This window comes from Diorhabda sublineata, chromosome 7 (genome assembly GCF_026230105.1).
Source record: "Diorhabda sublineata isolate icDioSubl1.1 chromosome 7, icDioSubl1.1, whole genome shotgun sequence".
Classification (NCBI taxonomy): domain Eukaryota; kingdom Metazoa; phylum Arthropoda; class Insecta; order Coleoptera; family Chrysomelidae; genus Diorhabda; species Diorhabda sublineata.
Genome location: NC_079480.1, coordinates 28,198,348 through 28,212,244, shown reverse-complemented (window position 1 = coordinate 28,212,244; position 13,897 = coordinate 28,198,348). Strand labels below are relative to the sequence as shown.

The 13,897-nt window shown below is 32.0% G+C and overlaps 1 protein-coding gene across 1 annotated transcript in view; it reads right to left on the bottom strand.

The window, feature by feature from the left end:
* Positions 1–360: 360 nt before the first annotated feature.
* LOC130446955 (GILT-like protein 1) overlaps positions 361–13,897 on the bottom strand; it is a 30,604-nt gene continuing 17,067 nt past the window's right edge. The window contains exons 2-4 of the mRNA XM_056783515.1: positions 9,802–9,933; positions 7,021–7,294; positions 361–3,050 (exon numbers count right to left, since the gene is read on the bottom strand). Coding sequence (XP_056639493.1) covers positions 2,806–3,050; positions 7,021–7,294; positions 9,802–9,933 — 651 coding nt within the window. The 3' untranslated portion in view covers positions 361–2,805. The remainder of the gene's footprint in view (positions 3,051–7,020; positions 7,295–9,801; positions 9,934–13,897) is intronic.

Sequence of the window (13,897 nt, the reverse complement as noted above, 5' to 3'; positions counted from 1 at the left end):
ACAATTCAAATTACAAAGGCAGGAATTAGTATAGACAGAATAAGTTATCGGAAATCAACCCTAATATTAAAAAAAAAAGATATTATTACATATTGGAGTAAACTTCATTTTTTCTACTTTTTGTCTCCTCCAAATTGAGCGTATTGGTTGTGAAATTCAGTCTTTCAAGTTATTTTGTTCTGTCCAGAGGTTTAGAGAGATCATATGGATCCAATTCACAAACTTACTTTCGTTCTTGTAATGGAAGCAAAATAATCGATGCAAAAAGCAGTATTATTGTATACTTCTCTCCCAATGGATGATAGAAGTCTAACAATGTCTTTGGTAAAACCAATTATCTGGATTAAGAGAAACACTATATTCAGAGGGAACGCTTTTTATTGAAAAATACAATTACAAACATTCAAATATATTTGAGATTTCATAGCAAGATACAAATATTGATATTCACACGTGCGATTTAAAATTAATAAGAAAAATACAGAAATGGTGTATATAATTATTAAGTAAGTTATCCAAAGTACATATATATAAATTCAAGGCATTATCAACAGTCACATTCATAAAGGCATAGTAGATATTATTTGTTAATATAATTCACATAATATGTAGAATAATTCTCATTTTGATATTTATACATTTCAAAAATATAAACTAGCCATTTTTTTATTAATAGCAGATTTTAGAAAAGTTAATAAGCGGAATTTTGTCACAAATCAGTTATTTAATCAACAATGTAGATTTATTCTTCTACCATTTATATATTATGAAGTTTCTTGTTGTATAACATATTACTCGATATTAGTATAAACGAATGTTTCCTAGGACAGAATGTATCCAATCAGAAGTAGGATAAACTAGTTTAGCCTGGATGCAACTAGTCGTGATTAACATAAAGTAGAGTAAACTAGTTTTTTTCTAAACTGGACTAGTTTGACCTTGTTAAGTTACAAATAAAAATAGCCTAACCTAACTTAACTTTCCGGCGGGCACACCATTGTACTGAGTGCTACAGGTGTTTTGTTTCAGTTTTCCCTAACACCTAAAGGATTAACAAGACTTCTCACCCCTCAATATTCCACCCCTACCATAACCTTTACACAATAGAAAAGAAAGCAGAAAAAAATCTGTCGTGGTTTAGTCATAAGCAACAATAAATGTTGTTCAAATAAAACTTTGCTTATATTAATTAGTAATAAAATAAATTTTGAGCCTGTAATTACAATATTGATTAAACAAAGAAGAAATAAAACTGCAGTAAAACAAGCACGAGGAGCTAATTTTTGGGTATAATTCAGTTAATCCATTGTTAAAAACCAAAGGTAAGAGTAAATAATCTATTTTATCGAAATTAAATGTAAAAATAAACATTCATATGAAGGTTTTAAATGAAATAAACTTGTTTTGTACGCAGTACACCACGCTGCTGGTGTCATAAAAGCCCACAAGCGCGCCCACAGGAAGGTTAATCGAATTATTCAGATGATTGAAGATATTAGTTTTAATTTTTTGGGGGGAAAATATAGGAACATTAAGATATAAATTCAATAATTTATTTTGGAATGATTTTATTTTAAATTGGAGTTATTAATGCAAATAACCGATTCTTCAAAAACTCACAATTTTTATGTGAATATAGAGGGTATTAAATACTTTTTTAAACGAAGAAGGAATTAAAGGAAAATTTATAAATTCATCATGTCAAAATAAATATTCACACGATTTTATTTGAAACTTCAAGAATATTGGAGAAAAAATGATTTTAGATTCTTTTTCATAACATCGTGTGTACATATATTGACTCATATAAAAACTGCAATAGTTAGAATTTGTTGCAAATCTATTTTAATGTAACAAAATGGTTATTAAAATTGCAATTAACTCCAGCCATTAGTTTCCTCTCAGTAGAAATAAATTAAACCTGCCAATTTTCCAAACTATTTTTCCACAATTTTCTTTGAAACTTGAGTACAATGTCATGAGTAAATCAACATGTACATTTTTTCTATCACAAGATTAACCACATATTTGAACTTCACGACATTATGGAGATGTTGACCAAAATGGTTTGATGGCGTGATTCAACAAATCTCGTTGGTAAAGACTTTTGGTCCCCAAGGATAGATTTTCAACAACTTTATTAATTAGAAATTATTGTATGAGATGTGAAGAACCCAGAATGTCAATGTCATTTGTTTATTACCGAATACAATCTTATATGTTTTCATTTTTTTCTCATCCCCTCACATGACTTAACGTAACGTGAAAGAGAACGTAAAAATCTGAATTATTTGTGCAGCAAACCCCACAAAAGAATTGAGGATGGTATGAGGTGCAATATGATATATTACCCTTGGTTTTCAATGACGGCTAGTTACATTGTCAATGTACTGGAATCCGTTGCGCTTCCATGTCTTTAAGGACAGTAAATACAATTTTCCATCAGAAACTAATCGCTGCTTTTTCTGCCATTGAGCCATTGATCATGTACTGGATGCGATCGGTAAGCGTTTGGGTGAATAATAATTGGAAAAGTTGCACAAATTCTTTTGTTTACAAATTTAATATTTACCTTTCATAAAAATAAACATTTTATGGAAATTTCAATAACAAATTTTAGATGTTGCAATTTTTATGAGAGTCAGTATATATAATATTGCAAAAATAATTTATGATCTATTTAACATGTACACGCACTAGAATATTAGTCGCTTGAGTTGACCTAAAATCGTGATTATCACCTCATAATAATAAATTTTATGAAATGCAAGATTTCCACGATCATTATACACCTTAAGTAACTATCTAATTGAAATTAAACAATATCGATATTATTACTAATGTTATGCTAAAAGTAATTGCATTAGCTTTGGAACATTCAGCTGGTTTTTCACCTTTAATGTATTGACAAAGTGCCTGTACGAAATTAGTTTGGGCAAGTTCATTATCTTCCTGTTTGAATTCGTCGTTGAAAACGATGGTCGGAACAGATTTTAATGGTTTCTGGACGGCATCCGTCAACTTACCCATAATGGAAAGATAATTAGAAGCTGAAAAAAGAAATAGTTTAAATCATCACAAACTTACAAAAATGTAGAAATTGGTTGAGGAATAGTATAATATAAATAATCATGGTAGTCGGAATTATCTGAATTAGAGTCATCATTTGATTGAATATGTATATCTTATGCGAGAAACTATTCGTAAAACGGCAATCGAATCATTTATACACAGACAGATACACTTAATTGTAGTCCTATTTGGAACTTAGAAAAAAATAATTATTATACCTCGTTAAGTTGCTACAACGGAATATTAAATTATACAACGTAAATAGACGAGTAAAATGTACCTGCCTGTAATGGCGTTTGGTTTAAACAGAGTAGCAGACGTGAACTGAGCCCTTTATGTACCCCATTTGTTTTTTTTTTTGTAAAACCAAATTTCAAAGCAAAAACCATTAAGGAAAATTAATTCTTTGCAAATAAAACAAAAGAAAAACAAACATTCCAGTTTCAAAGTATCTTAATACATAATAATTATAGTCAGAATCGTCTGAACAATCATTTGATTGAATTATGAAGGTTTCTGAAGAAGGTGATACCACATACTCATCTTCTTCTTTGATAACATGTTCAACACAGGTTTTACAAAGCTCTTGGCGGTCTGCTGCTAGAACTTTTCTTATGAGTTCTATAACCTCTTCAGTCTGGAGACTGATTACGTTTTCGTAATTCTGATTTTACGTTTTTCCATATTGACTTTATAGTGTTAAATATGCAATAGTAAAAAGATAATGTGGGAAGAGTATAACCCTGTTCTTTGCACAGATTGTTAATGTAATAAATAAAACTTTATACTTTTAATAACCGTGCCGTGAGTGGTAGGATGCGTTGTCCATAACGATTACTGACTGTGGTGAAATGTTAGGATAGTTAAATGCTTTTCATCAAACCACTTTTCAAATAATTCTGCTGTCATACTACATCGTGACTGTCAAACCATGTTTCATCTAGATAAATTATGTCTATTAGAACTTCGCTAGTCTTTTATCTGAAGCAAGCCATCTAACTATTCTTGACGATTCGGTTATTCCCATACGTTGATTCAGTTTTTTTTGCTTAAAACCACATGTTGAAAAAACTTGAGCAACTTTTCTAAACTGGTACAATTGTTTTCTGGATAATCTGCTACCTTTTGCTATATTACTTACTGTCGCAACCCTACACTACTTATATCAACGTCAACTGATTTTAGTTTTTCTTTACATGTTTTACGGTTCTGTGAATGATCCACAGCAACCCCTTTCGTGACTACTCGGTAAATGGAAAATTTATTTACTCTAGTTGATTCAGCAATTCTTATTATGAGTGCATTATCAGATTGCTGAATATTTTCCCTTTCCTGACTTTATTCTCACTACACTGTGCAATTTAGGTGAAGAACGCCATGTTTCTACTTATTTGAAGAAATTTATGAATTAAATGAATCTCACCAAACGACCCCATTGCTTATCGCAGACTGTCTGGCAGGAATATTTCGAAGGTATTGTGTTCGAGTCCACGTGGACTGACGGTTTGTTAGATGTTTACCGAATTTTATACGAGGAGTAAACATTATTTTTCATTACTTAATTTAATATGAGTCCCGTGCCTATTTATGAAATATTGATTGTCTTCTGTCTTCTGCAATTGATTTTAAAAGAACTATACATAACTTCTAAGGGTTTTCTAAATGTGATATTCAAAAATATCTCTACTCATAATTCATTTAGAAGAACTATATGGAGTGTATCAATTGAATAGAACATTCGGAAATTTCAGTTGCTATTTTCTATTCTCTACAATGATGAACGGAGCATCTAATAAATGTATATTTATGACAGTATGTATTTCAGCTAATATTTCTCATACTCTTGTGTATTGAAACTAGAAGTGTCAGCTACTATTATAACTGCTTAAATAGGATCATAATCGCAGTTTTACTCGTGAAACATAAATCTTGCGGAACGTATTAATTTTTTGTTTATAAATTAATAATAAGTACCAAAGAAGATCGCAAATATTGAGACTTGTCATTAGCCCCAAGAACAAGGTTACATGATCACATGAGGGGGCACAGGAATGTTTACAAAACGATATGGAACCTGAAAATAGCATAAAATCTTACTTTCCAGATTTAACACGTCGCATCTTCTGGTTCTTTCCGAATATAAAGAAAATGCGCTGAAAAATCGGTACAATATCTGTTACAAAGGTCACGAAAATCATAGGAAACCTGCTCCGAAAGAAATCTTTCGGAAAAGCTGTTGCCTATTCGAATAGCTGAAAAAGCGGCTTTCTGTCCTTTACAGATTAGAATTTTTTGCGGTCGGTCAATGCGCACTACTGTGTACAAGGAGCACAGAAAAGGGGCCAAAATAAAGTCAACTGGCCTTCAGATGATTAAATCTATTATACGGGTGGATCCAAAATGGTGAACTGGCTAAAGCAGGAGTATACCGGCACGAAGGATGTGAAGTAAATATCCTTTATCTGGGAGGGTACACTTCTATCTTCTAAACAGATCAAGTTAGTGTAGTTTTTGCAGCAAACTGTGCTGCAAATAATAACCACATTACAATGTTCATCTTTTCATCGATGCACTGCAATGCATGATCACTGAAACAAATCTAATTTTGGAATGCTACAATGGACTCAATGAACTGTCTGGCGATAGGATAGTAGTGATGCTTTGGACATGAGGAAGTCAGGATCAATTAAATTGCTAAAGACCTGACCAAGCTTGAATCCACTCAACAAGTGAAAGAGCCTGAACCTTAATAAGAATTGCTTATACTGTAGGAAAAGATAAAACAAAAAGGCACGACTCTAATCATATGAATGTAAAGAGACCAACTAATTAAACTCCTCAGACTAGGCGGAAAAATACTGCATATAAATAGAGGGAATCAGGATTGACAAATCCTCGCCATTCCTAGTATTATTCTCCTTCAATTTTCTCTTGTTTCATATACCTTATCTTGAAGGATGTCCTGCAAAAGGACACATTAGCTCTCATTGCGCATATATGCCCAATATATGGCAGTTTTCTATTCTCAACTATATTTATCTGTTGGATCTTTCCTTGATTATGTCATAAACCAAAGTTGTATGAAAATACGATTAATGTCCGTTTTTGAGGTAACATTGATTGGTACTGAATGCCAAAATCTAGCATCGCTGGATTCGTTCACTCATCAAACTTAATTCATGTATGTAATGCCTAAATGTAAAATATGCTGATTGAAAAACATGAATAAATAAAAATTGTACCGACTGATATTATAATAATATTATAATATGAACAAGTAAACAGGGCCAATCCTAGGGTATTGGACGCCATCACTAGAAATGTTGTGAAACTCATGCAGAAAGCAGAATATTGAAAAGCACTCAGATAATAATGTAAATCTTTCATTTGCCGAAGAAATGGCGTGATCAAGAATTGCAAAATAGAAAAAAGTCTTGATTTGCTGGAAGGGATTCAAAAGGGGTTCATCACTGCCCTCGTAATCAAATAAACGGACCTTTTTCCCGAGCCTCGAACTTGGAAATTTGGGATCAATACCTAAATCTCTAGCAAGTATTGAGGCTTATTCTACAAATATTTTGAAATTATCGTCTGATCTTTGTGAAATAAAATATTTTTTTAAATTATCTAGACCTTCAATGCATTCCGTGATGTTTAAGTTAGGATTTTGAAGCATTTTACTCAGAACATTAATTCTTGATAATAAATCATGCCAAATCAAAATTGAACACAAAAATTTGAATGATTCAAGATTTTTAATTATTTATTTTGTTTTCGCGTCTCTGGTGGAATTAAGGCATTTAATGTTTTTGAGTTCTTGTTTTAGAGGTCTAATAGCATTTATACAACGAAGTAAACCGATAATTTCATATAATAAGCCATAAGTTACATCGTAATCTAGACAATAAATTCTCAATTAACCTATTAATTTTCATTGAAAAATCTTACCGTCTGTATGGTTTGCACAATTTTCAATATCTTGGACGTTGGATACGGGGTTTACTAAAGCACAATCTTTCGTAGGAAAAACAACTTGTGCTGTTTTGTCAGCTCGATCCATAAGACAATTGATATATCCGACGGCTACTTCATTGAATGCTAAATTTTGGGAGTTTTCGCCTTTGTCGATCAGTTTCAAAGCGCAAGCTTGGATTTTATTGCCGTAACATTCTATTTCGCCGTGATGGCATTGGAACTGCCAGTCCGTGATGTCGAAAGTACTCTGCAAAAATAAGATTCGGTTATAAGGGGTCATCCATGAATTACGTCACATGTTAATGGGGAAATGTGGCAATATGTGACAAGGATCAAGTTTTGAGATGTCACACCTTCTAGTGCGGCGTTGTGCTGCGAGTGACACACCCAAATTTTGAATGGGTTTTGTTTAAATAAGTTGTCGACAGCCCTCGCTTGCTTTCTTACTGTTCCATGCTACCACATGCACCGGCGCAGTCTCAAAGGAGAAAAACAACTACTTTACTGGCTAATGCCTCGACAAATTGAATTACAACTCCTCTGAAGAGTGTGATGTAAATCGACCTTTTTGTCGATATTAACATTCCCCAGTTGCTCGCAATTGCAAGGAGAGGCTGTAACTTCTGACTAGTTTCGACGTCATTACGTCTCATCAGAGCAGTTTTACAGCACTCGTTCGAACTTGAGACCCGAACTGAAGACAACGTCAAAGAGCATCGCATTTGGTACAAGTAGTTAAACATTTCCCAGCGAACGCTAAGTGGCACCATCCTCATTTCGAGCTGCGTACCATTGGTCAGGTAGAAATCTAGCATAGTCGACGATAATATAGATTTCGATGGTAAAATGTATCAAATTAATGATTTCTACTTTTCACCTACTGGGCGGAGCTACTGACTAGTTTCGACGTTATTACGTCTCATCAGAGCAGTTTAATATATATTTCTACTGCTTACTTGACACACTTGTATGACTTCACATCAGTAGGGGGTTTATAAAAATGTGACAACATGTGACAAGGACTGGGAAGGGTTCAAAAGTCCTGTAAAGTAATTTATGTATGGCCTCTAATAGAAAAAAATCAATACTCGATTTTTCTTCTAATATAATCTTTTTTGAGAACACTACATAGAGTGTGTAATTCGGAATGAATTTTCGAATACTAATTTTTTTCAAGATCTCAGACGGATTGATACTTCCAACCCTGATTTCAACTTTTAAGGTTTCTATATAATGTGAAAAGTTGTACATTACTGTCAAATTTTGATTTCTTGCCAATCATATTATGATAAAAAACAAGAAAGTTAAGAAAAAAATAAATTTATTTGAATGACTATTTAACAACCCTTTAAATCCAATCAAGATTTGTTTTAAACATTCCTGATGACTTAGTACAAAGTTTTTTATTCCTTTTAGGGGTACTCGACATTTGCCGGTTTATTCTAACAAACTTTGCTTCTTGAATAGTTGACCGTCATCTTAAGGTTAGATTTCAGAGCGAACTGATGGTGTGCGCTAGAGTGTGCAGTTGGTGACGATGTACTTGACCGATATTATACGATTTTCCAAAAAAAAACTGCTTATAAGCGATATTTTCAACTCCAAAACATTTATTTACCTATCGTCTTTTTGCTTAATAACTAGTTTGCTGGTTTCTCATAAAATATTATATATACAAGCTGTCCAAATATCAAAATATGAAACTTTACACACCCCACAAAAATAGCCACGTTTAACAAAATCAACGACCAGATTATATATCTATATTGAGACATCCTGTATACATTAAGCATTATGTTGAAATCTTGATTGGAAATACTTAAAGGCGAGAGAAAAATAATATTTGAACTATTGAATTGTACAGAAGAACAAAAGCTTCAGGTTGCTGCAGTAGTAATTTAAAGTGAACATCAAGGAAAATGAAAACGAATAGACGACCAAGAGGAAGAAAACAATTAAAGCGAATATTGAGAGCAGCAGCAATAAATATCGAGCTAAGTACATATGTTGCAAAAATAGGTAAAAAATTAAAATGCAAACAAATTAAAAATAGACACTTATCAATTACTTTTATTGCAGAAGAGAGAATCGCCAGAAGTGTGATAAACTATATTTTACATATCGCAAGCTCAACAACAAGAACAACAAAAACTAGAAGTTGGAAACCAATAACTGGAAGTAAATTTGCATCAAGTAAAAAGATACTAAAGAGCACTTTATCAGTAAATGTAGAAGAAAAGAAATAGCAAAACTTCACAGAGTTTGTAGTGGAAATAATAAGAAGGTATAAGATAAATGATAAAATACTGAAGAATAAAAGAAATAGCAGAACTGCACAGAATTCGGAAAATAGATTACAGAAAAGCATACAATAAATGTTGAATAAATTACAGACGAATAAAAAAAGTATATGGAAGCAGAAGAATCAAAATAAAGGAAATTAGAGTCAAAAATACTTAATTACAGCGATAAGAAATTGTAGGTACATAGAGAGACTATTCTGTAAAGGAATCCGTGGTAAAGAAAACAAAACGGACATATTAGAAAAAACTGAACGGAATAATTCAAACCTTTGAAAAGTTATTGAAAAACTAAAATAATTATCACTTTGAAATCAAAGCTTCCGATTCCAGATAATATGCCAATGATGTTTCTCAATTGCAATAAATTCTTATACTGAACGGTTACACTTTTCAAATAATAGATATTTATCTCAAAATATAATTTAATAATAAGCAAAAAACTTGTACTCACTGTTGATTTTCCATAAGGAACGAGGGTCAAATTGACATAACTTGAAAGGTTTCGAAGTGATGGATATAATTGTTGAGTAAAGAATTTCCTGGAATCCGGACATAGTGATTCATAATAAACAGATACATTAACCTGAAAAGAAAAATTTCATTAGTAACCCAGCTTTTAAATAACATTTTTTGTAGTTTTTAAAACAATTTACAACTAAATAAATATTGATGATAATATTTTTACGTCTGTGTAGAGCATTCTTATCTTCAATTGTTGTTATTTTTTATCATCGACGAGGAATATCGGTCAAAGTAGTCTCCATCACGCTTCTAACAGTATTTCTGCTTCCTGAAGCAGTTCAGGAAGACATTATCCTTCGTATTAGTGTAGTTAGTGAAGAGACTGGTGAATAACATAATTTGAGTCCCTTGAAGTCGTGAAAGAGAAAGCTGTATACGTTATGAAGTAGCTGAGAGACTTTCAGCATTGTTTTAAACATTCTTGTGATATAAGAGAGATGTATAAAATTAATTATTCATAATTTATAATTAAATATTCTGCAGCGTCTGTCTTCTTATTTGATAGACACATCTCGTAATATTTATGGAGGAAAAATTCAATGATTTCCACTACGGATGTCATTATTTGTTTATAGTTTTTAAATATAATTATATAAGAAGCTTGTAACTATAGTTAGTTATCAAGGTTAATATTTTCTCGTTGCATATTTTAAATTACTACGTTGTCAACAATGTTTGCTACTGTTTGTTTATTAAAGGACAAACATTACAACCTATACCTGTTTATAATTTTATAATGTATGTTGATGACTATAAACCACTTTAAATATAGGTTGTTCAATACACTTTTAATGGTTCTATTAACCAATTAATAACGTACAAATTATGAATCGTAACGTCATTTTGGTATCAATCTGTTAGATTACTTAATATGTGAATGTTTGATCAAATTCAAACGGTAACTGTTAAGCAAAATTGTAATTCAGAGCGAATACTCTCTGAATGATATTTTTAATAGATAGTACAATCGCGTTAGCTATTTCATCTCTGAATAAAAAAAATTAATTTGCAGGGGCGGCAAATTTTTTATTTTATTGTCACGAGTTTAGAAATTTTTACAGGAATAAAAGTAATTCGATAAAAATTGAAATGCTGTACACTAAAGCTTTTCTTGCTTGATAAAAGTGAAGAACTATTTATGATATATATTAAGCCAAGAAAAACTAAATGCGTTAGCTCTTTTATACCTAGGCAGACTCAATGAACAATATATCTTGCTACGATGTTTTGTATTGTTTTTATAATTCCACATTAAAGCCCAAAGTGGCCATTAATGACACCCATAGTCATGATTCCATTACGCAGTTTGATTTGTGGATGGCCCTACCTAATTGGCGCTACAGTCCTTGAAGAACATTGACCTCCCGGACAACTGTCCTCCTCCATTCTTCTCGACGTTATACTTTCCTTCGCCAGTTCCAGGTGCCTAGTTCTTTTAGGTCCTGTTCTACCATATATGCGTAGTTTACTAAAATATTATCTGATTACAAGTGTGGTTGTGGATTGCTTGTCAGATACTTGAATAATGGACATCAATGTCTCAACATTCTACAGTTTTCCAAAGTTTAGTGACGGAACTCGTCGATAATAATGAAGATGATAATAATAACTCTAAAATTATTGAGCTTCTATAAGAAAATGACAAAGAAGAAGTAAAGTATCTTCCATACTGGCTAACTAATTAATAAGCTTCACAAAACGTCGTTGAACAAATATTATCTCACCACAATTTCGTTGAGATTCTACCACCAAATCATCGTTAATGACAGAATAGAGACCACGACGTTTCTTATTATGCACATTGGTATGATTATGTCATCGCCCATAATGTTTTCATCGTACACTGCTCAAATTTCATAATAAATATCCATCGCCACTCATAGATTCTACCTAGGAGTGAATTTCTAACTAAATAAGAGATGAAGATATATATTTTCTTACAACATATCAGCAATTATCAATAAAAGTTTGATGATTTAATATTGCGTATGGACGCTTGTTTTCTGTTTAACAACTGCACAAAGTGTATCCTTGTGAATATTTTTCTGAAAATATTTGTTTTTTGGGAAAATGTGGCCATATCACATTAACTGACAACAAGAGTTTAGGGCGTCCAAGAACAAACAACGAATTTTCCATATGATGACTGAAGTATTATGCATGAGTGAGCGGTCCGTGCGTTGGTTGCGCGTTTGCTCACTTTGAACCAAAAGCGCATTCGAATGAATATTTCACAGGCTTTACTGAAGCAGTTTAAGCAATTAGAATTAAACCTGGATTCAGCGCAAACTCGTGAAATGAACAAAAAGTTAAACACAGTGGAAGTTTCATATTTAACCTTGTCTAGTAAGCCATCCCTGTTGGATCTGGATCTGTAAAATATTTTCTATATACACAGTGAGTAGTCTCCAATATTTGAAAATATTCATTAGATTTTAAGCACTAATTAGGAATTTCTGGATCCGTTGTAATATTCGTACTGAACACACTATATACAGTTACTACTACATACCACGTTTCTATAACCAAATTAGCGTCTTCAGAGACCGCGTCAAATAGTATAATTGTGAGTTTTGCTTAGTACCAGTGAACAAGGTGTTCAGATTCCAAATAAACACAGAAAAACGACTATTTTGATGGTAGGACATGTTTTCATGATACAAACACTTTTCATCTGTCAACTTATTTCCAATTCTCCAATAACTAAATGATGAATAGGGAATACACATAGATTTTTTTGTGATATTTCCAACGTCTTCGCAGAAAAAATTCTCAATCAATTCAATGTGTTTTCTATGGCTCACCTAAGAAGTTTGTGGTCGATTATTCAATAATCTTCAGTGAGCAGATTTAATATATGAATAACGTGAAAATTATATTATTTTAAATGATATTTTAGTAATTTTTTTTACTAACCGCACGTCTTAAGTCGCTGTATAATTATCTAAATTATACTTGCTTCAAATGTATGCGGTGAATCATTATGATAATTTCTTATTATGGATGCTGATTTTATTTTAGAAACATTTTACGAAAAGTTCATGGACATATATGTATTATTCATACAAACTATATATTATTAGAATGCATTTGTAAAAATTCAACTGTAAGTTAGAACAATTCACAAAAACCAATTCAAATCAATACTCGAACAATTGAAAATATTTTTTTGTACTAGTTGAATCGGTAAATTTGATCAGAATTAGTTCTTCCAATATCAATTGAAGAAGGCAGTTATGCGAAGATCAATCAATATTTCATAAATACGCACGGCACTCATAAATTAAGAAATGAAAAATGATGTTTACCCCCCGTATAAAATTAGGTAAACATCTAACAAACCGTCATTCCACGTGGTCTCATCATCTCCACCAATGAAAACATCGAATCGTAAACATAAATACATTTCTATTGGTCGAAGCTGTCGGAGGGCGTATATACACCATTTCTTTGAAATATTCTTGCTAGATAGTCTGCGATAAGCAGTGGCCTGGCTTGATGAGATTTATTTAATTCATATATTTATTTGACGTTGGCGTTCTTCAGACCATGGGCTTATGAATTTAATAATAAAGATTTAGATATACTAACACAACAAGTTATTTTAAATATATTCGAATGTTTACAAAAGGAAAATATTCGGCAATCTGATAATGCAAGAATTGCTGAATTAACTAGAGTAAATGAATTATCCATTTATCGAGTAGTCACGAAAGGGGTTGCTGTGGATCATTCACAGAACCGAAAAACATGTAAAGAAAAACTGAAATCAATTGACAAAGCTACTTAAGATTTTATACGTAGGACAATTTATAATTTATATACGGAGAACAGGGCGAAAAGTAGCAGATTATCCAAAATACAATTGTACCAGTTTGGAAACATTGCGTCAAGTTTTGTCAACATGTGGTATTAAACACAAAAAACTGATGGATGGCTACAAGATTATTTGCGTCAGATAAAAGACTACGGATGTTATAATAGACGAATGGGGTACAAAAAGGACTCAGTTCGAAAAAATGATA